The sequence below is a fragment of the Podarcis tiliguerta genome (assembly GCF_965153285.1).
Source record: "Podarcis tiliguerta genome assembly, chromosome: 16".
Lineage (NCBI taxonomy): Eukaryota > Metazoa > Chordata > Lepidosauria > Squamata > Lacertidae > Podarcis > Podarcis tiliguerta.
Genome location: NC_139549.1, coordinates 12,439,550 through 12,466,836, shown reverse-complemented (window position 1 = coordinate 12,466,836; position 27,287 = coordinate 12,439,550). Strand labels below are relative to the sequence as shown.

The 27,287-nt window shown below is 49.4% G+C and overlaps 1 protein-coding gene and 1 long non-coding RNA gene across 4 annotated transcripts in view; one reads left to right on the top strand and one right to left on the bottom strand.

Moving 5' to 3' along the window:
- LOC310667062 overlaps positions 1–27,287 on the bottom strand; it is a 150,066-nt gene that overhangs the window by 109,635 nt on the left and 13,144 nt on the right. The window lies entirely within an intron of this gene.
- LOC310666961 (uncharacterized protein) lies at positions 1,068–26,305 on the top strand. 3 transcript variants are annotated; one of them, XM_083418506.1, is made up of 13 exons: positions 1,068–2,062; positions 5,782–5,978; positions 7,739–7,827; positions 8,574–8,626; positions 8,825–9,017; positions 9,293–9,429; positions 12,755–12,832; positions 15,130–15,238; positions 17,139–18,104; positions 18,737–18,899; positions 19,727–19,894; positions 21,389–21,545; positions 23,583–26,305. In XM_083418506.1, exons 1-10 carry the CDS (start codon positions 1,862–1,864, stop codon positions 18,850–18,852), a joined length of 2,139 nt encoding a protein of 712 aa, XP_083274632.1. In that variant the 5' UTR covers positions 1,068–1,861; the 3' UTR covers positions 18,853–18,899; positions 19,727–19,894; positions 21,389–21,545; positions 23,583–26,305. The 3 variants fall into 3 exon arrangements, with proteins under 3 accessions (XP_083274632.1, XP_083274631.1, XP_083274630.1); XM_083418505.1 differs by lacking the exon at positions 1,068–2,062 and having other exon boundaries at positions 4,400–5,978; positions 8,828–9,017; XM_083418504.1 differs by lacking the exon at positions 1,068–2,062 and having other exon boundaries at positions 4,400–5,978.

Here is a 27,287-nt window from a genome sequence, read left to right as displayed (position 1 = left end):
CTGGAGGTCTGTCTGTCTGTCTATCTATCTGTCTATCTGTTTATCTGTCTGTCTATCTATCTATCATCCTCCAGGACCCACTGGGCTCCAGCCCCTTGCCTGCTCTGGCTTTGCCTTGTGGACACTATTGCTGTCTGTTGTGGATAAGTGGAAGATTTATCTTTCCCCCCTAAATATGGTGAGAGGGAGGAAACCTTTAAAGTGGTTGTGGAGTGAGGGCAACACTGGCTGGCGCACCTGAGCATAATTGGACTCTGCATGTGTGAGCTGATACATGGGGGTTCAATCCTGCTTCCTGCAGGGTTCAGGCATGCCAGCCTAGGCAACTCAATGGGGCACCTGAACTGAGCAAGATTGAACTCCCCTCACACCAGCTGATACATGGGGCGTTTTCAGACCTGCTTTCTGCAGCTGCACCTCTACCTGCCCGACACCTGACACTGCACGACTTCAGGAGTGTGGCTTTGGGGAAATAGCCTTGTGTGCCAGTATGGGAGGTCTTCTTGTTTTAAATCTTTGGCGAAACAGCCTGTGCTTCCAATGAAAGCAAAAACTGCCAGGAACAGTCCTGGGCCCGCAGTTCACTGGCTGCTTTTTCATCTTCCCATTTGGACTTAAGTAGAGAGAGCGGAGATACAACCCCTGTTCACTGCTTTTGGAAGACACCCCTCACTCAACACACACCGTAATGGCATCCAGGAGGCACAGTTTGCTAACGGTGGCTGGCAGGATGGGTAGGGTGGAAGGCAGGGAGCCCGCCACTAGATGGAGCCAGAGCCAATGACAAGCAAAACCAATCAGAGTGGTATCTCGGGTTACATACGCTTCAGGTTACATATGCTTCAGGTTACAGAGTCTGCTAACCCAGAAATAGTGCTTCAGGTTAAGAACTTTGCTTCAGGATAAGAACAGAAATCGTGCTCCAGCGGCAGCAGGAGGCCCCATTAGCTAAAGTGGTGCTTCAGGTTAAGAACAGTTTCAGGTTAAGAACAGACTTCCGGAACAAATTAAGTACTTAACCCGAGGTACCACTGTAATGCTAATTTTGTCCTCGTTAGGAAGGAGTTCACTGGAATGAAGCAACCTCCACTGCAATCCACACCTGAATCAAACAGAGGTAAAGCCACTGTAAAGTGATGTACGGGCTGCTTAAACTCTGCTTCTGATTGAAGGCCTCTGTAGGGCTTGAAACTCCACCCCTAAAGTGCAGGAGGCGGGGCTTGGGAGCTCATGGGTGAAGCCTGTTGAAGCAGGAGGCGGAGTTTAGTAGCCCTAATTCTTTACACAAGAGACAGTTGAGGGCCTCTTTTTTTATTTTTCTGAGCGGAGGTTTAATGCCCCTCTGCTGATTCCCCTCTCTCTGTCTGTGTTTTTTTTAAATAACATTTGATGCCCGCCTTGATCTTCCTCATTCTTGCACGCTCCTAGAAGGGAGGAGAAAGGCAGATTGCATGAGAAAGTTAAGCAGGGCAAGCTGGAAAAATCAGGATTAAATTTTTAGAATGGCGGGGAAGGCTGAGGTCTGGCCCAGCGGGAAAATTAAAATCGCCCGACTCTGTGCTCTTAATTCCCCCACCCTGAGACCACTTTGAACTCCTTTCCCTAGAGCTGGTGGCGATTAGAGTTTCGTGGAAGCCCTGAGATTTGGCCGCTGCTTTTTGAAACTAGGGGGTCTTTGCCGTGCCCTCCAGCCTTGGGCGTAGGCTGACCTGCTCCTGCCCGGCCGGCTGCACAGGAAAGTATCCTGGCAGCTCCTCTGCATGACGCCGCTGTAAGCCCTGCCTGGCTTTTTAATCCCACCAATCTGTCCTTGGGAGGCCAGAGAGAGAGACCTGGTTGGGGGCAGAAACGGAAGCCTTTCATGAGCCGGGCCCGGACAGGAGCACCTCTAGAGAGTACCATGAGCTGGCCGGGCGAGGAATGGAAGGTGGGGCTGCCGTCCCGGGCCTTGCGGGCCATCGCCGAGGTGGAGCAGCGGCTGGAGCGCCTGCAAAAGGAGCGGCAGCAGAAACAGGTGCAGCTGGACACCCTGGAGGCCATGATGCACAAACAGAGGCAGAAGGTAATAGCTGGGGCCGTGGGGCAGGGAGCTCACACCTGGCAAGAGGCTCCCATCCTCTGGGCACATCCGCCATGCAAGGGGTTTCTGTGGTTCCGGTTTGGGGCTCCATTTGTTATAATAACAATAATGCAGACCCTCCAAGTGTCCCTATTCTTCAGGGACAATCCCGGATTTACAGAATGTCCCGCTTTCCCTTAGGATGTCCCAATCAGTGGCGTAGCGTGGGGGGTGCAGGGGGGCCCGGCCGCACCGGGCGCAACATCTGGGGGGTAGGGTTAGGGGGCGCAAATCCACGGGTTAGGGGGCGCAAATTACTTGCCTTGCCCCGGGTGCTGACAACCCACGCTACGCCACTGGTCCCAATTCTCATTGGAGAAATGTTGGGCGGTGTGCAGTTATGCGACCCCCGAGCCAAGGAGATAAGTAACTATACAACCTTTAAAAGACATCTGAAGGCTGAAGTATAGGGAAGTTTTTTAATGTTCAATGTTTTATTATGTTTTTATATATGTTGGAAGCTGCCCCCCAGAGGGGCTGAGGCAACCCATTCAGATGAGTGAGGTAAAATTATTATTATAATGGAACAGGACATCCCAATTTTCACCAGAAAATTTTGGAGGGTATTTATACTCTCCAAATTTATTACTTGTACCTCGCCTGTCTAACTGGATTGCCCCAGCCACCCTGGGTGGCTTCCAACAGAGTATAAAAGAACACAACAAAACATCGGACATTAAAAACTTCCGGATACAGTGGTACCTTGGTTTAGGAACAGCTTAGTTTATGAACAACTTGGATTAAGAATGCTGCAAACCCAGGAGTAGGTGTTTTGGTTTGTGAATTTTGCCTTGGAAGCAGAACATGTTCCGCTTCCTGTTGAGTGTGTTCCATTTGTAAATTGAGTCCCCTGCTGCTATGGGAAAGAACGCCTTGGTTTAAAGAATGCTTTGGTTTAAGAACGGACTTCCGGAACGGATTAAGTTCGTAAACCAAGGTACCACTGTACAGGGCTGCCTTCAAATGTCTTCAGAAAGTCGTGTAGTTGTTTATTTCCTTGACACCTGATGGGAGGGGATTCCACAAGGGAGGTGCCACTACTGAGAAGGCCCTCTGCCTGGTTCCCTGTAACTTCCCTTCTTGCAGTGAGGGAACCACCAGAAGGCCCTTAGAGCTGGACCTCAGTGTCTGGGCTGAACAATGGGGGTGGAGATGCTCCTTCAGGTATACAGGACTGAGGCCACTTAGGGCTTTAAAGGTCAGCACCAGCACTTTGCATTAATTCAGAGGTGGGGAACCTTAGACCTGCGGGCCAAATGTGGCCCTCAGGTATCTTTCTCTGGCTTTCAGGAATCAGGCTGTATGATATACTCGGCTCCACCCCCTCATTAGTACTCTTTTCCCCCCCTCCTGGCTGGCATGTGACCTTGAAGTCTGACAATGCCTCTCGCTTGTGTGGCTGGAAGATAGAGGAAAGTGTGTGTGTGTAAGGTAGCAGGGGTTTTTGTGGCCCTCGATCTGAAAAAAAAAAAAAAAAATCCCCATCCCTGAAAACTTTCAAATGTACACAGTTTATTTGTATGAGCACCTGGGTCAGGGGTCTGCAACCTTTAAGACAAAAAGAGCCACTTGGACCCGTTTCCGAAGAAAAAAAAACTGGGAGCCGCAAAACCATTGCGACATAATCAGTGCCTGATGTAAGTAATAATTAATAATGAAGGCCCAATGTCATCCTCATCATTATAAAAATAACTTTTTTGTCACTTTTTTATTATTTCTTTGTTTGACCCCTCAGAATTACTCCTCCTCATAGAAATAAACGTTAAATTAACAAGTTACCTTTTTGTGTGTGTGTGCTCTTCACTCCCCTTCAAAACAGTGGCCAGCGTACATGCCCCCTTTCAATGCAGTGACCAGCGTACATGCCCCTTACAATGTAGTAGTGACCATCATACATGCCCCTTACAATGTAGCGGGGGGGCGGGCAGGAAGGTGACGTTGGGACGGTGCGTGACTAACACACGCACCGCCCCCATGCGATGTCACAGCCAGTTCAGCGCCCGCCCCAGTGGGGAGTGTCGGGGCGCACAATGCGCCTCCTCCCCTCGCTAGTATCCACCCCGGAACCGCGGCAAAGGTGTAAAAGAGCCACATGCGGCTCCGGAGCCGCGGGTTGCCGACCCCTGACCTGGGTCATGGAACTGATACAGTGCTTTTTGGATGTGCTTCAGAGCTATCCTTACAATAACCCTGTAAGGTAGAACAACATTTTCCCCCTCCCCTTTCACTGCAGACACGCTGCATAGAGTTCCTATGTAGTCCTACTTTAAAGAGGATGGTCCTCTGTTCCGTTTAAAGACAAAAGCCCTAAGAACAAAGCACTTGGGAGGTTACCTATCAATAGCCAGCAACTGAGCAAGCCACCTTCAAGACTGCTGGGGTGCTGAGGCTAAGAAATAATTTGCTTCTAATCTCCCGTGAGCTATGAGTGAGCTGATATTTGAACCAAATGGGAAACTCATACCATTAACCCAGCCTTTGCCAACTTGGTGCCTTCCAGAAGTTGTTGGACTACAACTCCCATCAGCCCCAGAAAGAACTGATGGGAGCTGTACTCAACAACCTGTGGAGGGTACCAGTTGCCGACAGCTGCATTAACCAATATGCCGTCTTGGCTCTTACTCTGCATAGTGCTTATGTACTGCTGTTCCCATACGTTCAATTTATGGTGCATGTACTATCTCAGAGTCCTTGCACGGACCCTGCAAGGTCGGCCAGTGTGGTTATTGCCCCATAGCTCAGGGGTAGAGGATTAAGCCCAGGCCAATCGCAGGTCCATGGCTGACTGGAGATTAGTAGTCAGCAAAAAAGGAGGGTATGAATCTTTTAAGTTTTTGAAATTTATCAAAAAGCAAGCTTCTAGCTCTTGTGATACTGGAGAAAAACTCAGGAATATGTCTATAATCTGTGTGCTTTCTTGGCAAATAAAAAACCAGACTGCAAGCTGGGAAAAAGCACTGGAAGTGCAATAAAGCAGGGGAAACAATGCAGTATTTTTATATGGGTCATGAAACTTGATTTTTTTTTAGTGCGGAGTGTTCAGAATGTACCCAGCGGAATCACACTTTGGAGCAAGGAACATCACTACAGTATATAGGCAGGATGTGCAGCAGGAGTGGGGAACCTTTTTCGGTCCGAGGTCCACATTCCCTTCTGGCCAACCTTCTGAGGGCCGCATGCTAATTGTGGGTGGGGCCCTAGACAAAAGTGGGTGGAGCAAGGAATGCAAATATTACATACAACCCTACGCACCTTTCTGTGCTCCATCCAGAGAAGCAAGAGGCACGGTCAGAGTTCAAGGGCACATTCCAGGCAGGCAAAAACGAGGTGCGTATGCAAAGGATGGGTAGGTGGCCCAGAAAGATTCCTGAGGGCCAGATAGAGAGCCCTGAAGGGCCACATCCCTGATGTATAACCAACATTGGTTTAAACCCAACAGAGTTTTCACTGAACTGAAATTGGGTGACGCATTTTCATTCATTTCAACAGGTCTCCTCTCAGCAGGGCTGGATTGGAGCTGTGATTCCTCCATTGGCGGGGGCTGGACTAGATGTCCCTTGGGTTCCTTCCAGCTCTACAGTTCTATGATTCCGCGGACACAGACCACACTGTGTTTTTTTGGTTTTGTTTTAATGCGGCTCATCTCTCGCTGTTCTTTGCAGCACGAAGACGAACGGGCCTCGTGGGCCCTTCTCTCTCAGGAGAACCGGAGTCTGGCTGAGGCCTCTGAGCAAGTGGAGCGTGGCCGTCAGCGGTTGGCGCAGGAGCTGCAAGCCAAAGAAGCCCAGCTGAGCTGCCTGGAGGCTCAGCTCGCTCAGGCGACCAGACGCCAAGCGGAACTGGAAGAAGAGCTGCGTAGGTACAGTGCAGGAAACGTAGCTGGGATTTGTGGGGTCGGTGGGATTGGCATCACAAGGACAGAGACGGAAGCAGCAGTCTGTGCCCCACAGGTTTGCAGGCTTGTCAGGTGGAAGCAGAATTCAGTAGCCAGGTGTAGGGATCCTAGGAACAACTTTTAAAATGGCAAAACAAGTTTCTAGACCTGAAGGCCATGAAGGACGGGGGGGGGGGCACAATGCTTGATGAAATTGCAGAAGTCAGAGGGAAGGAGCTATGCTGGATTTCCATGGCTCAAAGGACAGGGCTTCAGTGTCCTGGCGGCCGTTTGCTCTGCCTGGTGCTTACAGCAGCAGGAGAAATTATAGCACAGCCAGCAGATATATGCAGATTAGTTTGATTTCCATAAATCTGTGCAGGTAGCAAAATCTCTGAGCTTCATTTGCTAATAAAAGCTGGCATTTGGAGCATGCAAAATGCTCTGTCTACATTCGCTCAGTAAGTCTTACAACAACCCTGTAAAGTAGGACAATATTAACCTCTTGAATTATGGATCAGGGTGGGTGGGGTAAAAATAGAGAACATGTAGCCCAACATGCTGTTCTCAACAGTGGCCAACCAGACACCCCCAGGAAACCCGCAAACAGCAACCTTCCGCACTTGTGATTCCTGGCAACTGAGAATCGGAGGTATACGTCTCCCAACAGTGGCATAGCCATTGCGGCTAGTACCCAGTGATAGCATTGGGTTTGTCTAATCCTCTTTTAAAACCCTCCAAGCTGGTGAATACCACAAAACCTCCATTCATTCATTCATTCATTCATTCATACCCCACCCATCTGATTCACTTGCCCTAGCCACTCCAGGTGACTTCTTTGTCAAGGACAAAACATAAAGCCTGATGGAGAGTTTATACACTCCAAAATTTCTCCGATGAAAATAGTGACGTCCTATTCAATAATAGGGACGCGGGTGGCGCTGTGGGTAAAAGCCTCAGCGCCTAGGGCTTGCCGATCGAAAGGTCGACGGTTCGAATCCCCGCAGCGGGGTGCGCTCCCGTCGCTCTGTCCCAGCGCCTGCCAACCTAGCAGTTCGAAAGCACCCCCGGGTGCAAGTAGATAAATAGGGACCGCTTACTAGCGGGAAGGTAAACGGCGTTCCGTGTGCTACGCTGGCTCACCAGATGCAGCTTCGTCACACTGGCCATGTGACCCGGAAGTGTCTGCGGACAGCGCTGGCTCCCGGCCTCTAGAGTGAGATGAGCGCACAACCCTAGAGACTGTCAAGAGACTGTCCCCGTAGGGGAAGGGGTACCTTTACCTTTACCTTTATTCAATAATAATAATAATAATAATAATGATGATGATGATGTTGTTACTATTTATACCCCACCCATCTGATTGGATTGCCCCAGCCTCTCTGAGTGGTTTTCGACATATATAAAAACACAATTAAACATTTAAAAACTTCCCTATCCAGGGCTGCCTTCAGATGGCTTGGGGGGTCAGATAACTCTGTAACCTCCAACATTTCTCTGAGGAAAATAGGGACGTCCTAAGGAAAAGCAGGACATTCTGGGACCAAATCAGAAACCGGGATGGCTTTTGTAAATCTGGGACCACCCCATGAAACATTTTTTTTAAAAAGCTGGTCCATTCCATTGGCTGGAGTAAAAAGTCCCCCAGGTACAGGATCTCGCTGCAGACTGGTACACGCAGGTACACTGCCTACGACTGTGGAGGATCTCCTTTCTCCTGTTTCCTTCCCTCTGCCTCCCCCCAGGTGCCAAATCGAACTGGACAAGCTGCAGTCGCAGTCCCACTTGGCCCTCCTGCCCCCCCGCTGGGGTTCCTCCACGCAGTGGGCCGAAGGTAAGAGGCCGGAAGACGAGGAAAGGGCACAGGGTCCTCTTAGGCCAAGCCAGCGAGCAAGAGGCGCCTCTTCCTACGTCCGGGGATTAGAGGCTTTGCCAGATGGAGGTGGAATTAGCGGCTGAAGAGTCACGGGAAAGAGTCAAGGCAGAGTCTGTGACTTCGTGGTGGGGGGGGTGAGGGAAAAGGAGGGGTTGTCAGTTGAGGGATTTAGATTTATTTAGGGCATTTGTACCCCCCTCCTCTTCATCCAAAAAGGCTCCCACAAGGGCCATCCCTGCCCACAGGCTTACAATCTGAAAACAAGACAAAACACGACACACAAGGGAAAAGGGACACGGAGGGAGGAGGAAAATCAAAACTCTGGTGGCTTGGAGATGGGGCGGTAGCCCACAGCGGAGTGGTTTTGCTCGTGTCTATATACCGTGTTTTTTGCTCTATAAGACTCACTTTTTCCCTCCTAAAAAGTAAGGGGAAATGTGTGTGTGTCTTATGGAGTGAATGCAGGCTGCGCAGCTATCCCAGAAGCCAGAACAGCAAGAGGGATCGCTGCTTTCGCAGCAATCCCTCTTGCTGTTCTGGCTTCTGGGATTCAGAATATTTTTTTTCTTGTTTTTTTCTTGTCTTATGGTCTGGTGCGTCTTATAGAGCGAAAAATACGGTAACCTACTACCACAGGTAGGCTTTATTCAATCTGCAGGCCCAAATTGGTTCCCCGGGCAACCAGTTCTCTCTCTGTTCTCTAGGTGGCATCGAGGCCAAAGCAGAGCTTAGCAGGACCCTTGCAGCCGGAGCAAGTGTGAGTATTGCTTTAATGTGGCTTTTGAACAGCTGGTGCCCTCCAGGCTTTAGGACTCCAGATCCCATTAGCCTGTGCTGGTTGAATCCAATGGGACTTGTAGTCTAGGACACCTGAAAGGCATCAGATTGGCAGAGTCTCCTTTTAAAGCTGGTCTTGGACCATGAGACTTTCTCTTACTCCTTTCCCACTTTCCAGCAGATTCAGGACAGCAGTCCTGCCGTCGGAGGCCCCTGCGGGAAGGAGAGCCCCACCGCCTCCTGGCAGCAAGAAGCGGCTTGTCCCAGTGCCCCACCCGGGAGCCCCATCCCCACAGAGAATGGCGAAGGGGCCCAGGCAATGGCATTGGAACTGGCATCCATGGGAGAGAGGCTCGAGAAAGAAAATCAAGGTATCGGAACGTGGTCTGTAGGTTTTTTAAAACCATGCGGCCCTCAGAATTCCGCCCGGCCCTCAGAACTCTCCCCGGACCACAATTCTCCCTGGCCTTGCTGGCAATGTGTGAGGCTTACCATGCAAATACAGCATTTGCATCATTGCTCCAAACATTTTAGACTCTGGCCCCGCCCACCACGTGGCCCTCGGAAGGTAATGTGGCCCTCGGGGTGGAAATGGTTCCCCACCACTGCCTGAGCGGCTTTTCCTTTCCCCTCCTCTGCCATTCAGAGTTGAGACTCGCTCTTGGCAAAGCAGAAACCCGGATGCAAGAAAAGGAAAGGGAACTGTGGAATTTGCAGGGGCAGCTGGAGCTGATCCGAGCTGAGCTGTCTCAGTGGAAGAAGCAGCGAGGCGGCCAGACGGAGGTGAGTAGGCATGAGACGCTAAATTTCAGGATCACGGGTTCGAGTCCCACGCTGGGCAAAAGCTTTCTGCACTGCAGGGGGTTGGACTAGATGACCATCAGGGTCCCTTCCAACTTAAGGTTGACTTAAGGCTGAGCACAGAGCTCTAGTGCCAGCCTTTGTCTATATGCCATGGTGGCCTGCTTGACCAAACCTCTGGTGTTGAGGCTGGTGTTGAGGGGTCTATGCTACTGTCGCCCGGTTGACCAAACCTCTTGCAAAACCAGGCTGGCAGCAAACTCATACATTTTGGTGATACCCTGGTGGGCCATATTGTGGAACAAACTGGAAGGCCAAATTTGCCACATCCACGCTGGGAGGGCAGCAGTGGGAGAAAGGGCAGGAGGTGGGTGATTGCAGCCTATAAGTATCTAGGTAAAGGTAAAGGCACCCCTGACCATTAGGTCCAGTCGTGGCCGACTCTGGGGTTGTGGCGCTCATCTTGCTTTATTGGCCGAGGGAGCCGGCCTACAGCTTCCGGGTCATGTGGCCAGCATGACTAAGCCGCTTCTGGCGAACCAGAGCAGCGCACGGAAACGCCGTTTACCTTCCCGCCGGAGCGGTACCTATTTATCTACTTGCACTTTGGCGTGCTTTCGAACTGCTAGGTTGGCAGGAGCAGGGACCGAGCAACGGGAGCTCACCCCGTCGCGGGGATTCGAACCGCCAACCTTCTGATCGGCAAGTCCTAGGCTCTGTAGTTTAGCCCACAGCGCCACCCACGTCCTTTTAAGTATCTAATCCCAACCAAATTTATGCACACATCTGCATGGCTGCTTTTAAGAAATACTATTATTAGGCCGAGCTTTTTGTGGGAGGGGTACATAAAGACATTAAACCTGCATGGTTCCAAAAGCGATAAGGCATCCTCTTGTCCTCTCTGAGGGGCACTGTTAATTTCACTTTTTAACTGTGCGGGGGGCATGTGCCTCACCGTAATGGCCTCATTTGTCTCCACAAGCAACCCTGTGAGGAGGGCTATTAATATTCCAAATAGAGGAAGAGTGATTGCAATCCTTGCTCTAGCAGCCGCATCCAAGAGCTGTAATGGTTGAGTGGGGATCTGGGCTGATTTGAATCCAGGCCTTGCCCTCCCTACTTCGACTCTTCAATTCCTAAACAGCTCCTGTGCCCCTACCTGCCTGTCCTGTGACAGTTAGGAGTCCAGGCTTTGTGATGGCCTGGGACTCGGGCTCGGACTCGGAACCAGAGGAGTCTCAGTCCGCACTGGATCCTTTACCTCAGGCGGCATCTGGACCAAGTCTGGGGTCTGGTTCTGAAGAGTCCCAGTCTGCACAGGTTCCCCTGCAACAAGCACCAGCTGGGCCTAGTCAGGGGCCTGAGCCTGCCCTGGCTCCAGATGCGGGGATTAACTTGTTGCCTTAAGCTGGGCAATGACTTACAGCTGCTCCACTACCGGTTGGGTCAAGGGAGGCTGAGGCGGCCTCTGGGTCAAGTAACCCACTGACATCTCCCGAGCTGCAGAGACTAAGGTCTGAGAGAAGGAGAGACCTGAGTACTCGCAGGAGGAGTGCTTGACTTCGGGCAAGACAGGGAGGTGAGTCACCGGGGGATCAGGACCGGTCGTTACCCAGACAAAGATAAAAGGCTGTTGGACCCCGCCCCAGGTTGCGGGAGCAACATTGCTGCTTGCTAGAACCTGCCTGACCTAGCCTGGTTTCCTGCCTTGTGTCCTGCCTTGGCCCTGTCGGACTGACTCCTCACAGACTCCTTGGATTCGGGACCGGACCTGGACTGTGTTGCTTGGGTTAACCCCTGGGCCCAGCACAGGCTTCCAGCTTGGTGGAGGGGCTTTGAGCTCTACCACCTGCTTTTCAGCAAGAGGCTTGCCTGCAAAGTGTTAGCTCCCCCCCCCCAACCGCCGCAGATAGGGTGCATCTATTGCCCCTCGCTGGGGTAGCACGGGAGAACTGTAATTATGAATTTGCAAAAGGAAAGGATGGAAATGATCCCCAAAGCACCCCACTCTCTTTTAATGAGGCTTCCCCTGCCTTGTAGAAAGGTAAACAAACCCACATCATGAAGTTCTGGTCCATCAGGGCAATGGGGAACTGCTCCACCAACCTCGGCCTGCCCTCAAGAAGCCCCCACCTGCCTGCCTTCTTTCTTTCTTACAGCCAGTCCAGGTGATGGCCCTGCCTGCCAGAGTCCTCCTTGCCCCTTGTAGAACTCAGCAGGAAGGTGGATGGGGGACCAAACTAGCTTTAGTTGGCTCTGCCTGCCATTGGCTCTGGCGCCACCTACTGGTGGGCTCCCTGCCTTCTGCCCTACCGGTTCAAATGGGCACCAGCTACTGTTGGTGAGAGAGCGAAAGGGGATCCACAACCACCCCCTAAATCCTGGCCTCAGCTCTGCGCAAAACCATGACGAAGCAACTTTGCTGGTTGGGTATTCCCCCCCCCCCTTCCTCATGCACCGCCTGACATGTTTTACGAGGCCCCGTGTCCTCGTCGGTTGGCCGGGCGCAATTATTAGCACCATTAATTATCGCCTGTGTTTCTTCACAGGAAACGCTACTGAAGGTAGTAGCCAATGTTTCCCATCACCCCCCCCTCCCAGCCGGCCCCCAATCTGCCGGTGGAGAGTTTTACAAGGCTGCGGCTCATCAGCCGAGTGCCTTTTTACAAGCTTCTTCTCGGGAACAGGTCAAGGGAGTCTTGGCAGCGCTGGAGGTTGCAGGGGGCGGGGCGGGGGACGACGACAGGCGCTTTTATGCAAGATGCTGACTGCAGAGCGGTCCGATCCAGCCTCTCCGTTGGCTGCAACACCAGGGGAACCAGCAGGGCTTCACAATTCCTGCCTCTTTGGCTGGCTAGGGAGTGTGGGACCTCCAGGCCTCCCTATGCGGTCCTCATGGCTTTCCGCAGCCCAGGCCCCCTCCCAGAAGACCCCCCTCACCAGCCTTGCTCCTCGCTCTCCTCAAAATGGTCCTGTGCTGTGCCCTTGAATTGTGATAATTCTTCAACTGCCTGGCAACAGGGTGGATAGATAGATGTGTAGGTTTGGGGCCTAGACACCTCTGCCTTTACCCTCATGGCTGTAGCATAGCCCATAATACAGTAACACATAGGGTGCTATCCCCTCTTAATAACATAAGAGTCTGGCTGCTGGTTCAGGCCAACAGCCCATTTATTTCAGCATCCTTCTCTTCCAATGGCCACTGGGCTATTGCTCAGGTGAGGACGTTTCAAGTAGCGGCGCAACGGTTGACATTTATTGTCTCCCTCTAATGGATTGGAGTTCCTTTCTTTTTCTTCTGTTCCAGAGCAGCCCCCTGGAAAGCAGAGGGAGGCGGCCGTCGGTGGATGTGGGAGACCTGCGCCAAAGCAGGCACCAGCAAAAGGTGGGCTAATCTTCCTAACATATTGTTGCACGCCCCCCCAATCTCTGAGCGTTTCAGGAGTTTGAGGCACTTACCAGGGATTCGTGTTTCCTTTTGGAAATGAGGCACAGCGGAGACCGTGGTGTCCTTATGATATATGGTTTATTTCCATATATATATACAATCCGAGCCTACAGTGGAGGGTTTTACAGCATTTACACTCCAATAGGGTCTCGCTTCTCTCATAGCTGCAGCCTTGGATTCAAGCACAAATCAATCACAGCTCTCAAACTCACTCCGGCTTGCTGCTTTACTTCCAGGTGACATCACTGCGACTAAACTCTAATTCTGGCTTCGTCCTTCTTCTAACTAACCATGAATTTGCTGTCTTGCGCGGAGTCACTTTCCTTTGTTTTCCTTAATGGCCCATCTCCCAGGCTATTGCCTCAACACTAGGGGTGCCATATTTCAAAAAGTAAAGACCAGGACACCCTGAAAGTTGTTGAGCACTTTTACAAAAACAAACAAACCAAAAAACCATGATTTTTCGATTGACTTGTCTAAGATCCAGCACCACATTTTGGAAATTCCCCCTGGATGTCAATTCCGCCTTTGAAAATCCAGATGTATGGCAGCCCTACTCAACACAGGCAGCTAACCTGGCTTATGTTTTAACGCTTGCTGGATCCAGGGGTTAGAAAGGTATTGCACAGAGCCTTTTCCCTCCTCCCCCAAACTAATAACAATATAATATAATGCAGTACATAATGTAAACCATACGCATGTGCTATGGGCTGCTTTCAAACAGGGAGCTCAGGCAGAACTGCAGTACAAAGAATCCATGGGTGCAAAAAGAGCACTGGGACTCAGCTGCGAATGATTATGACGCCATCACTGAAGTGTCACTAAGTTAATGGAGACTTGTAGCAGGATACTGCTCTGCCTCTACAGCTGGAGCCAGCAGTGGTTCTGAATACCAGTTGCTGGAAACCACAAGAAGGGAGAGTTCTCTTGTGCTCGAACCCTGCTTGCTGGTTTCCCATAGGTATCTGACGGGCCACTGTGTGACCAGGATGCTGTTCTAGATGGGCTCCTGGATAAGTTATGACTCGGCGGTTCCACACTCTTGTCTCTCTTTTTAAGTTCCTGGCAGTGGCTGGCTAAGGTCCTCTGGCAGAGAGAATTCCCTTTAAGAATTCTTTAAACTGTGATTGAAGCAGGAACCTTCTGCATGCAGAGCAGGTGTTCCGCCACTGAACTGCCGCTTCTCCATGTTTTTGAATTTTTAAAAAATGTACGGGCCACTCCTCATTTACATGCATTCAAGGCACAGGCAACCGCGCATGGGCACATCGCTGCAAACCTGGAAGTGGCACAGAAAGGGGCAAGAGCGGCCCTAAAAGAGTGCGGAAATGGCAGAAATGGTGCAATCCCAGGAGCCTTTGCAAGTGCAATCCCAGAAGCCTTTGCACCAACCATTGAGGCCATTGAGAGTTGGAGTTAGGTAAAGAGAATGGGGTTAGTGTCAGACCTGCAGACATTTGTGCTTCCTTATAGAGAATCATGAATAGCTGAAGCCTTAAAAAGGTAAAGGGACCCCTGACCATTATGTCCAGTCATGGCTGACTCTGGGGTCGCGGCGCTCATTTCGCTTTTTTGGCCGAGGGAGCCGGCGTACAGCTTCCGGGTCATGTGGCCAGCATGACTAAGCCGCTTCTGGTGAACCAGAGCAGCACACGGAAACGCCGTTTACCTTCCCGCTGGAGCAATACCTATTTATCTACCTGCACTTTGACATGCTTTCAAACTGCTAGGTGGGCAGGAGCAGGGACCGAGCAACGGGAGCTCACCCTGTCGTGGGGATTCGAACCGCCAACCTTCTGATTGGCAAGCCCTAGGCTCTGTGGTTTAATCCACAGCGCCACCCGCTTAGCAATATATTAAATGGTTCGGTGATTTGACAGTGTCCGCACTAAATTTTTTCCTTACATGTGTCTGATGTAAGCATGGAACAACACTCTGCAGGTTTTATTGGAATGGCATTTTACCATAACATTAATAAAGTACTCTTCAAGTTGTTTTAACTCAGCTCTCCTGCCACGATATTTGCACCGAAGGAAAAGGCCACGACCAGAAAAAAATGGGAAGACCAGAATAATGATCTCCAAGAAAACAACAACCCAGACTCCTTTCTTTTGCCAACTTTCTCTTTTGCAGTGGGGGTATCGAGGCAGCCGTTGGACTGACATGGGTGGGGAAACTGGCGTTCTGCCTTGTGCCCCTGACCTCTCTGCTCTTAACACCCACTTTCAAAACAGGGCCTGCTTGGGACAGAAAAGATGCCCTCTAGTGGCAGCCGTCGTAGCATAAGCTCCTCCCGCTTGGAGCAGCCAGTTGAGAAAAGGGGAGCTCACACCAAATTGAAAGGTGAGACTCTGCACATGTTTTTGTGTGTGTTTGTGTTAGATGGCAGCGATATAAAGAGCAGTCTGCATTTGTTTTTCTCTTCGCAAGAATCTGAGCCTTCAGTCCTTGTTATATTTATCCCTGGTCATAGTTCTATAGAAATGTGTTTGCATATTGTAATTATATTTTGTATGTTATGTATAGTATTTCATATATTGCATACCTTTATGATATATATGGAATAATTATATTTTGTATGATATGTAGCTTTCATGTAGGTGTATGGGTTTTATCCAGTGTCATACTCAGAGGAGACTGTTGAAATTAATAGACATGGCTAATTTAGGCCCATTCATTTAAATAAAATTTACTACAAGCAGAACTTATTTGGATTCCACCCTATTTTGCTTACTGCATTATGGCATTTTTCAGTTGTAGGGTAATCCCTTGCTACCAAGGGAACAAGTTAGCAGGTTAATAAACCAATAAGGTTTTTATTTTTCTTTAAAACTCTGTTAGCTGTGCTTTTCTTTCATGTGTTCATTCCTGGTTATAGTGATACTCCAGTTTTTTCTCCTAAGAGCTCAAGAGTTCATTGTTCTTTTCACTCCCCATTTCATCTTCACAACAATCCTGTGAGTTAGGCTAGACTGAGAGACTGTGACAGCCCCCCCCCCCCCAAGATGACCCAGTGAGCTTTCATTACTGGATGGGGGGATTTGAACCCTGGTCTCCCAGGTCCTAGTCCAGCACCCTAACCACTGCACCACACTCCTGCTCCAGATTTTATGTACTAGTTCTAAAGGAGCAGTAGCCCTTTAAACCAGGGCTGTAACCTCAATCCTAAATGTGGATGAGTTAAGGCTACTTAGTTAATGGATGACAAAACGGTGTTCCCCCACTAACTGTGTTTGAACTCCTCCTGAGTGGGGAGGAACAGAAATATTTTTTTCTTTTGATGGATAGTGTCAGAGGTGAGTGCCGTGTCTGTGTGGCTATTTATAAGTGTAATAGCTAGTAATAAAAAATATGTAATTGAAATGTTGTGCATTCATATTCAGAAGCTTGCATCTGAACTTCCAGGAACTCTAATTAAATCATTTTTTTCCTGTTGTCCAGGTGTAAAGAATTGGAGAATGGAGGATTTTTTAAATTATATGTTTCTTTAAAAGAAATATATGGGGCTGGATTCAATGAATGCGTCCCACTAGTGAAAGCTTGCACAAGGGCTTCCGCTAGTGCCGTGGGGCTCTCCCCATTGGTTCCCTCCTCTGCCCCCCATGTCCCCCAAGTCTTTAGGGGGGCAGAGGAGGGAGCCAATGGGGGAGAGCGGGGGGGAGGAGAGGGCAGATCCTTCCACCAGGCAAGCCGAAATGCTTTTGCTGACAGAGTGATCTCCTTAGCACTACGCTGAATTCCTCCCCAACCCATAATATATTTTTTTAATACAAGGGAGCATTGCAAGCAAGATTTATACATAGAATGGTAGAATGTAATATTTTTGCCTCCAGATCCTGACTCCTGATTTAGGCACACCTGAATCAGATTCTGCTACATATGACCGTTACCTCAGAGTAGACCCACTGAAATTTTGCTTGCTGCTTTTTCTCTCCACACACCCACCAGCACTAGCAACCTGCCGTGTGCAGTTCAATTTTTGTTTTAATTGGGGCTTCTTTCAAAGCACATTTGAAGCATGCATCTTCCCCCCCCCCCCAAACCCTGGGAACTGTAGTTTATGGGTGCTGGGAACCACAGCTCCGTACAGGAGCAAACTATGATTCCCATGATGCTTTGGAAGTGTGCACTTAAAATCTAAGACCTGAATGACCACCACAGTGCGAAATTGCGATTTTATCTCTTTTAACTACAACATATCACTGTTCTCAGGCCTTCTCTTCTCTGCCATCCCTTTCCTCAGGCTTTTCTTCACCGAGCTCCCGGGCCCAGAGTACGGAGCGAGGCCGGGAGGAGCTACAGGCCCTCAGAACCGAGGTTTTGACGTTGCGGCGGCGCCTGGATGCCTCGGAGAGCCAACGCAAAACCCTCCTTGAGGCTTGCTGGCAGCAAGAGAAGAGCCGGGCCTGGGCCCAGGAGAGGCAGTTGGGCCCAATGGTGGGAGCGGTGCCCTGGCAAAAGACAAAGGGCTCCCCAGAGGTCCATGGGGGTTGCCAGGCCCCCAGGAGCAAAGGACAGGCTTCAGTGATGGCGGCTGGTGGGGAAGTCTCTGTGGCAGAAGAGGTTGTGGCAGAAGAGGTTGAGGAGGATGGAGGGGCGGTTGAACCCGAAGCTGTGGCAGAGCCGGGGAAGGAGCTGACCTCGGACGTAGAGACATCTGAAACAGGAGAAGATGCGCCAGCCACACGGCAGGCCCACGGGGAAACTGAGGCAGAGAGCCAAGGAGGCGGGACCCCTGACCCGGAGGGGAACGTGGAAGGTTTGCAGGAGGACCTGCTGGACTTGGCCTCTGGCAAGGCCCAAGCCGAAGCCCAAGCCATTTTGGCCCAGGAAAAACTCCAGGTCCTGCAGGCCACGCTGGGGAGGCAGACGGAGCGGTTGGCGCGAGCCATGGAGACCCAGAGCCGCCACGTGGAGGAGCTGCTGGCGGACGCCGAGGAGAAGGAGCAGCTGATGACAAGCCTCCGCCAGGAGCTGGAGGAGACCAAGAAAGCCTTGGAAATGGCCGACGCCGAGGGCCAGAGGCTGCGGGCTCTGCTGGGGCAGAGGGAGGCAGAGGGGCACCATGCAGAAAGCCCCTCAAACACCTTGGAGGTGTGCGGAGGCAGCGAGACCTCAGAGGTCCCTCTGGTGTCGGCCCAGCTGCAGGGAGGCATGTTGAGCATTGCAGATGTTGGCCTGCCCAAAGAGAAGCAGGTGCAGCAAGTAAGTTTATTCTCCTCAAGGTGTGCTAGGAATCTTTTATGGGTTTTGATTGTTGAAAGTGTCTTTGTCCCGCCAAAACAAAAGGCCCCTGGACCAGATTACAAAGGTCATTGATGCTATCGGTTCCTGCCTGTGGCTTGCAATATAAAAGACACTGCACAAAAGGAAAAGGAATTCGGAGGGAGAAGGAAAAAAAGCCAGATCCGATATATATATATATATATATATATATATATATATATATATATATTTATGTGTGTGTGTGTGTGTGTGTGTATTGGGGGGAAGGGGGAGGGGGTGCTAAGCACAAAATTCCTCTTGCCAGGTGTCTGGGCTAATCTCTTGTAAGCAGCCTTTTGAAATTAGGCCTCAGGCTATCCAACTTGTTGCACTGCTTTCCCCTGGGGAAAATCACTCTTAGGCTCTCAATCAGAGCAAGCTGCAGTTCTGGTTTTCTCTGGATTGATGTTTGCTCCAGTTTAGCACGAAAGCTTGGGTTTTCCCTGGGAAAGGATCAGGGCGGGAGGAAAACGGCTCTGACCCAGGTCTAGAAAGTGCAAATCAAGCAGGGGGCAAGCGGAAGTGTGGGTGAGCTCTTAGCGGTGTCTGTTTTCATGGGTGATTCTCTTTCTGCAGCTGGAGGCCTCTCTTGCCCAGCTTCAGCAGGAAAACCTGGACCTGCGCAAGGAGCTGGCTACCTGGGAGGCCTGGCACCAGAAAAGAGGAGGGGAGGACACCACTGGCCCTTGTGAACTGGCTGGCTCAGGAAACGGCAGAGAAGCAGCCGAGACGGCAGATGGTAAGGGGGGGGGCATAGACTATAGTGGGGGAGAGAATCCAAACTGGGTGAGGAAGAGAAGAGGAATATAGTGGTACTTCGGGTTAAGAACTTAATTTGTTCTTAACCTGAAACTGTTCTTAACCTGAGGTACCACTTTAGCTAATGGGGACTCCTGCTGCTGCTGCTGCGCTGCCACTGCACGATTTCTGTTCTCATCCTGAAGCAAAGTTCTTAACCCGAGGTAATATTTCTGGGTTAGCGGAGTCTGTAACCTGAAGTGTCTGTAACTCGAGGTACCACTGTACCTTGTTTCGTGCACTGGGAAATCATCATCAGCATACATTTAAAGTACTATGATATCACTTTATACAGCCATGGCTCCTCCCCCCCCCCCCAAAAAAAATCCTGTTGTCAAGGTTGCTGAGAGACTATTCCCCTCAGAGCTCTGGTTCTCTGAGTACTTTCCAGAGAACTCTGGGAATTGTGGCTCTGTGGGGGACTAGGGTTCTCAGCTCTCAGGACCCATAACAAACTACATTTCCCAGGATTCCTTGGAGGAACATGGAGCCAAATATTTCCCTTTTTTTTGAAATGGCAATGTTTTTCCTTTTAGCACAGGAAGGTCATGGGGGAAACCGGACATCTCTTCTTTTGTCATTGCACTGTCCTTAGGTTGCAAACACACCTTACATTTAGAACACACAGGTGCCCCAATAATCCCAATTTGCTAAGGGTGCTGGGAACTGTAACTGTGAGGGGCAAACTACAACTCCCAGGACGGTTGGGTAGGGTGCTTTAAATATCTAGTGTTATGTACCCTAATTCAAGGTCTCCGTGTCTTGCAGTTCCTGAAGCTTCCCAGAAGAGAGAGCCCTTGTCTCAGGGGAGCCGACGAAATGTCCAGACCCAAACTGAGGGACCAGAGTGTGGCCATCGGCGCAGGGAACGTGTCTCTGTGGCCTTTGATGACACTCAGTATGAACCCTACGGGCTCCCCGAGGTGGTCATGAAAGGTATGTGGGGAATTGGGGAGGGGAAGAGAAAAAGGAAGCACCACAAGGCCATCAGTGGTGCCATGAGGTAAGTTTAGAGTCTGGACTTAATGGGCTTATGGTGGAAACCATTTTTTGATAGTTATACATATATATATATATATATATATATATATATATATATATATATATAATATTTTTCGCTCTATAAGACGCACCAGACCACAAGATGCACCTAGTTTTTGGAGGAGGAAAACAAGGGGAAAAAAATTCTGAACCTCCGAAGCCAGAACAGCAAGAGGGATAGCTGCGCAGTGAAAGCAGCAATCCCTCTTGCTGTTCTGGCTTCTGGGATAGCTGCGCAGCCTGCATTCGCTCCATAGGACGCACACACATTTCCCCGTACCTTTTAGGAGGGAAAAAGTGAGTCTTATAGAGCAAAAAATACGGTATATATAACTTTAATCAAGGTTAGCAGCAAGCCTGGCTACTCTCGGAGGGGCCCCCTTGTTTATCTGCTCAGTGAGGCCCTGGGCATCTGCCCCAAAATCCTGTTCTGAGCTGCCATTGGCCCTTTGAGGAGGGTTGGAGGAGGCTTTTTGTAGCAGACTGCCCCAATTAAACAGACCACATTTAAAGCACTATGATGCCTCTTTAAACAGCCATGGCTCCCCACAAAGAATCATGGGAACTGTAGTTTGCTAAGAGTGCTGAGAGCTTTTCCCCCTCACACTGAGAGTTCCCAGTGAAGAGAGATGGATTGTTACACCACTCTGAGAATGGCAGCTTTGTGAGGGGAGTTAGTGGTCTTCTAATAGCTCTCAGCACCCTTAACAAGCAGCAGCTCCCATAACAAGCAGCAGCCCATAGCTGTTAAAACAGTATAAGTGCTTTAAATCAGAGGCGGATTTAAGGCAGCACAACCGGTTCCACTGCACTGGGAGCCGAGCCTAACTGGCGCCACAACTATGACGTAATGAATTGAGCAGAACAAAAATGCAGCCAGAAATACGGTTAGAATGTATATAAAATGTTTGTTTAACGGGAAAGTGCATTAAAGAGCATGGGATGGTGCTCTTTTAGGGGGGATGCATATGATAGTTTGCATGCAAACCTTTCAGGTGAAAGGAGATTCTTTGCAACTTGAAAACATAGCAGAAAGGACACCCCCCCTGTTAAGTTGTGGGCGAACATATCAGACGACACAGCGATTCTTCCAAAGCAGCTCTTTATTTGTAAGCTGGAACAGAACTGACTGAGGAGCTCAGTCAGCCTGCTTATATAGAGCTCCAGAACAATGTAACTGTTGCTATTTTCTAAAACTATCCAATCACTGAATGTCACTTTCGATCCTTCATTTGCATACAAACTATCCAATCACTGAACGTCACTTTCAATCCTTCATTTGCATAACCATCTACAGTATCCCCCTGCTGGCCCAGGGTGAGAACTTCAGTACATAACACCCACCACTGTGTCCGCTTTAGCAAATCTGGCCTCGTTTCTCCCCTGCAGGTTTTGCTGACATCCCATCTGGTCCCTCTTGCCCATACGTTCTCCGCCGGGGCATTTTGGGAAGTGCCCCCGTTGCCCAGCTGGCCCCACGAGCAGAACCCGAAGAGGATTCCCCTGAGGCAGAGGAGGGGACGGGCGTCTGAGAACAGCCTAGCAGGTGAGAGATCCTGGTGTCCAAAACAGCTGGTCCGCCCCGGAGTCAGGTGCAGTTTTGAGCCATTTGTGGAAGTCCTGTTTGCATTTTAATGCAATAATAAATTGTATGCCTGACACATGGGGATTAGTGGCAGGAGAACACACACACACAATAAAAAGGATTTTACAACCCCTAGTAGGATAAATATCGACCGTCTGTTACCATCTTCAAATATCTAAAGGGCTGTCACATGGAAGTTGGAGCAAGCTTGCTCTCTGCTGCTCCAGAGGAGAGGACCACAACCAGTGGATTCTCCTTCACTAGAGGTTTCCAAACAGAGTTCAGGTGGCCACTTGTCAGCATTTCTCTAGCTGTGATTCCCGCACTAGGTGTCCATTCCAACCCTACACAGTATGATGATTGTCTGAGGACCTCGCCGTCTTGCCTACATTTCTCCCCCCCCCCATTTTTTTATTGATTTTCACAGTTATCACAGAAAAAAAAACATTATAAAACATACAATAAAAAAGGAAAAAACCCTCAAAAGAGGTAGCTCTACGTGGGGCTACTTTTGAAGGTGACCCGGAAACTACAACTAATCCAGAATGCGGCAGCCAGACTGGTGACTGGGAGCGGCCGCCGAGACCACATAACACTGGTCTTGAAAGGCCTACATTGGCTCCCAGTACGTTTCCGAGCACAATTCAAAGTATTAGTGCTGACCTTTAAAGCCCTAAACGGCCTCGGTCCAGTATATCTGAAGGAGCGTCTCCACCCCCATCGTTCTGCCCGGACGCTGAGGTCCAGCGCCGAGGGCCTTCTGGTGGTTCCTTCACTGAGAGAAGCCATGTTACAGGGAACCAGGCAGAGGGCCTTCTCGGTAGTGGCGCCCGCCGTGTGGAACGCCCTCCCATCAGATGTCAAAGCGATAAACAACTACCTGACATTCAGAAGACATCTGAAGGCAGCCCTGTTCAGGGAAGTTTTTAATATGTGACATTTTAGTGTATTTTTCATCTTTGTTGGAAGCCGCCCAGAGAGGCTGGGAAAACCCAGCCAGATGGGCGGGGTACAAATAATAAATTATTATTATTATTACTTCACATCCATAATTTCATTACTTTGATAACTGACTTCCTTGAATCCCCTCTATCTGAATTTCATTATATCACATGTATAACAGTTCTCCAACTTCATATTTCTAATAATATTCATTCTTTTCCTTAACTAACCTCTTGTACTGCCTACATTTGAGCATACAGTGGTACCTCGGGTTACATATGCTTCAGGTTACATACGCTTCAGGTTACAGACTCTGCTAACCCAGAAATAGTGCTTCAGGTTAAGAACTTTGCTTCAGGGTGAGAACAGAAATCGTGCTCCGGTGGCGTGGCGGCAGCAGGAGGCCCCATTAGCTAAAGTGGTGCTTCAGGTTTTGAACAGTTTCAGGTTAAGAACGGACCTCCAGAAAGAATTAAGTATGTAACCAGAGGTACCACTGTATAAGGTACCCCTGCCCGTACGGGCCAGTCGTGTCCGACTCTAGGGTTGCGCGCTCATCTCGCTCAAGAGGCCGGGAGCCAGCGCTGTCTGAAGACACTTCTGGGTCACGTGGCCAGCGTGACGAAGCTGCAACTGGCGTATTTCAATTTCATGTGGATGCCTATTTGGACATTTGGAGGGCTTACACATTAACTTACCTGTTTAATTTAAAATTCACAAACTGATGGCTCCTTTGTCTGTAATGTCAGTTGATGAGGGGGTCCCCCCCCCCCTGCTGTTAGACTCATTAAGCATTTTGTTCAAGTGAAAACAGAGTGGGGTGAAAGGGAAAGAAACGATAGCTCAGTGGTTGAGCATGCCAGACACCTCCTATTTAAAAGGGTCTCAGGTAGGAATGGATGGAGAAGACAAAAACCCTGGAGACAAAACTGCCAATCTGAGCAGACAATCCCAAGTCTTCTCCCTCACTGCATACTGGCAATGCAACTTCCTCCCTCTTTTAGTATGAGACGTGTAACATTTTTTCCCCTAACCCCCCCCCCCCCATTGTCTCAGCACAGGTTATCATCATTCTCTCCGTATCACACCTGGCCTTTTCCACCTGCGCCAATATTTCTGCACCAGCCACCAAAAGATGTCTGTCTCTGTGGGAAATCCCTGCTCAGGGCTTCATTGGTTCCTGATCTGAAAGGAGATGGGCTGATGATCTCTGCCCACTGTGCACTAGAGTCTCCTTTTCGGCTCCCTGGCTGCCACGCTTCGTCAGTTTCTGAAAAGATGATGTTCCTTACAGGCATTCTAAGCCGAAGGGGGGAGAAGTGTTTTCAGTCTTTTCATCCTCCCCCCACCCCCACCCTCCCTCTCCTGCATCCTTCTGATACCCAGAGGACTTTTTGGAAATGAGGAAGAGTATCTGGGGAGCATCCACTGGAAGAGACTAGAAGAAAAGGCGCAATCATCCCTCCTGGATTTATACCACCCCTCGCCCATCATTGGAGGAGACCATCTTTCCACAGTGGCCATTCCTATTTGACAGCCAATCACAGACTCCAGAGCTCCGAGTCAGTAACCAGTAGCAAAGAGGATGTAACACATGGCTGCAGTTGGTTTCCTGCCCTCCACATTTATTTTTTTCACCTGGGAGAGCAGGGGCTGCTGCTGCTTTCCGATCAGCAATAAACAGGACAGTCCAGAGACTGTCCTTGCCAGGAGAATCGTGCTGTTTAAAAGCGGGGGTTTTTGTTTTGTTATTGGAGCAATGCGAATGATGGAAGATGTGGCAAAATCAACACGGAGCAGCACAGCTGCCTGCAACCAGTTTTTCAGATAACCGCATGTGATGAGCTTACACTGCACATACATGCTGTGTGGATGCTCAGGAGCGTTTGCCACTTGAGACGGCCAGGATGGTGTTTGCCCCCAAAGCCAAGTGCAAAAAAAAGGGTAAGGATTCTGAAGATACTCAACAGGGAAAGAACAAAGCCATCCTAAGCAGAATCACTATTTGTTGTTGTTTAGTCGTTTAGTCGTGTCCGCCTCTTCGTGACCCCATGGACCAGAGCACGCAAGGAACTCCTGCCTTCCACTGCCTCCCACAGTTTGGTCAGACTCATGCTGGTAGCTTCGAGAACACTGTCCAACTATCTCATCCTCTGACGTCCCCTTCTCTTTGTGCCCTCCATCTTTCCCAACATCAGGGTCTTTTCCAGGGAGTCTTCTCTTCTCGTGAGGTGGAGCCTCAGCTTCACGATCTGTCCTTCCAGTGAGCACTCAGGGCTGATTTCCTTAAGAATGAAGAGGTTTGATCTTCTTGCAGTCCATGGGACTCTCAAGAGTCTCCTCCAACACCATAATTCAAAAGCATCATTTCTTCGGAGATCAGCCTTCTTGATGGTCCAGCTCTCACTTCCATACATCACTACTGGGAAAACCATAGCTTTAACTGTATGGACCTTTGTCGGCAAGGTGATGTCTCTGCTTTTTAAGATGCTGTCTAGGTTTGTCATTGCTTTTCTCCCAAGAAGCAGGTGTCTTTTAATTTCATCACTGCTGGCACAATCTGCAGTGATCATGGAGCCCAAGAAAGTAAGATCTCTCACTGCCTCCATTTCTTCCCCTTCTATTTGCCAGGAGGTGATGGGCCCAGTGGCCATGAACTTCGTTTTTTTTTTATGTTGAGCTTCAGACCATAGTTTGCGTTCCCCTCTGTCACCCTCATTAAAAGGTTCTTTAATTCCTCCTCACTTTCTGCCATCAAGGTTGTGAATCACTATACTGTACATGAATATTACACACAAACACAGGTTTCAGAAGGGGAGATATTTATATGTTTGTGGAAAGGGTGAGAATCTACAGCTTTATTATTAATAACAAAACAATAATAATTACTGGATTTCTTACCCACCCTTGTCCATAAGGTCCCAGGATAACAACAAGATTAAAATTAGTTAAAATAATTTGCGGCGGCAGGGAAAGGGCGGATCCAAAACATGGGGTTGTATCCAGAGCTAGCCCAACTCAGGATAGACTTGCTGAAATTAATGGCCAGGGTAAAGAGGTGTGTCTTCAGCATATGACGGAAGTTCTACGCTGAAGGTGTCATGGTACCTCTGGGAGGAAGGAATCCTGAAGCTTAGGGGCTGCCACGGAGAATGCTGGCTGCTCTGTTGCTTGCCCACCACCGGTTTCCCACAGTCCAAGGTTGTCCCAGAAGATAATGTGGCCTTCAAAAGCCTCCCTTGATTCATCAGGCAATGCCAAGAACTGAACCTGGGACCTTCTGCAAGCAAAGCAGGTTCTCTACTGCTGAGTGATGATGGTTCCTCCTTCGCTGGGGGCTGCTGGAGACTTGCATGCCTTGCGGTCAGAAAAAAGCAAGGGGAGCCCAAGCCACGGAGCACACAGACCACCAGCAACCCGCTGACATGAGTGGACTCTGCCACTCTGTCTTCTTTCCATATTGTGTGTTTCTTTTGGTGTCTAAAGTGTGAACCACCTCGGGTGCCTTGGCAGAAAGGCAGTATCCAATCAGTTAATCAATAATAAAATAAACCACACACCCCACTCTGTCTTCTATTCCTTAGTATGAAATGGCGGTTTGGGGGGGGGAGAGATTTCAGTCTTCTTGAACCACTCTGACATTGCATTTAGCAGGGTAGTAGTAATAATAATAATTTTATTATTTGTATGCCACCCATCTGACTGGGTTGCTCCAGCCACTCTGGGCGGCTTCCAGCAAAATGTAAGCAACACAATAAAACATCAGGCATTAAAAACTACCGGATTACAGGGCTGCATTCTTATGTCTTTCAGAAAAAATTGTATAGTTGTTTATCTGTTTGACATCTGATGGGAGGGTGTTCCACAGGGAGGGCGCCACTAACGGGAAGGCCCTCTGCCTGGTCCCCTGTCACTTCACCTGGGAACTGTTGTTTGTGAATGGTGCTGGAAATTGTAGCTATGTGAGTGGATTACCAGAGTTCTTTGGGGGAAAGAGTGTGTTTTAAATGTGCTTTAAATGTGTGGTGTAGACCCCCTCTTTTTTCTACTTAAGTTTTAGGGTAGGAAAGTATAGTAGTAGTAGTAATTAAAACAATATTTAAATATATATCCTGCCCGCCTTCCCAAAGGAGACTTGGGAGGGGGGGCAGGCACATAAATATTTTTTTTAAATCTAAAAATGACTGCTACAGATGCAGACTCAGAAATATTCATCACATTTAGTCACCCAAAAGATTAACTGGCTATACCATCATCAAGCACCCTTTGCCTGTCTCCACAAAGGATGCTCTTTTGCACCCAATGTACACACAGGGTTGTTTTTACCAGTGATGGATTGAGTCACCAAGCTCATTTATATGCCACCTCCACACCATGGTGCCCAAAGCAGCTTACGACAAATGCCCATGTTCTCAAAATGCCCTCAGGTGGTGCAGAGAAATCAAGTTAAAAAACTAGCAGTAAATTCCGAAAGGCAGCAATTCAGCAAACCTAGAATAAATGTAACGCTATGGGAGAAATCTGGACAGTGCAAAATAAAAAGGAAGCTAGCAGACATCATTATATTACTATTATTATTAATTACTTTCTTGTGGTGTCACTTTTTAAAAAATCTTTGCTGGCACTTTTGTCAAGATAAGAGTGCCTGCACCTCTCCCCCCCCCCCCCCGCCCCCGCAAAACAACCACCCATTTATTTTATTTTCTATCCTGCCCTTCCTCCCAAAGTAGCCCAGACCAGCAACAACCCAAGTGGTAAAAC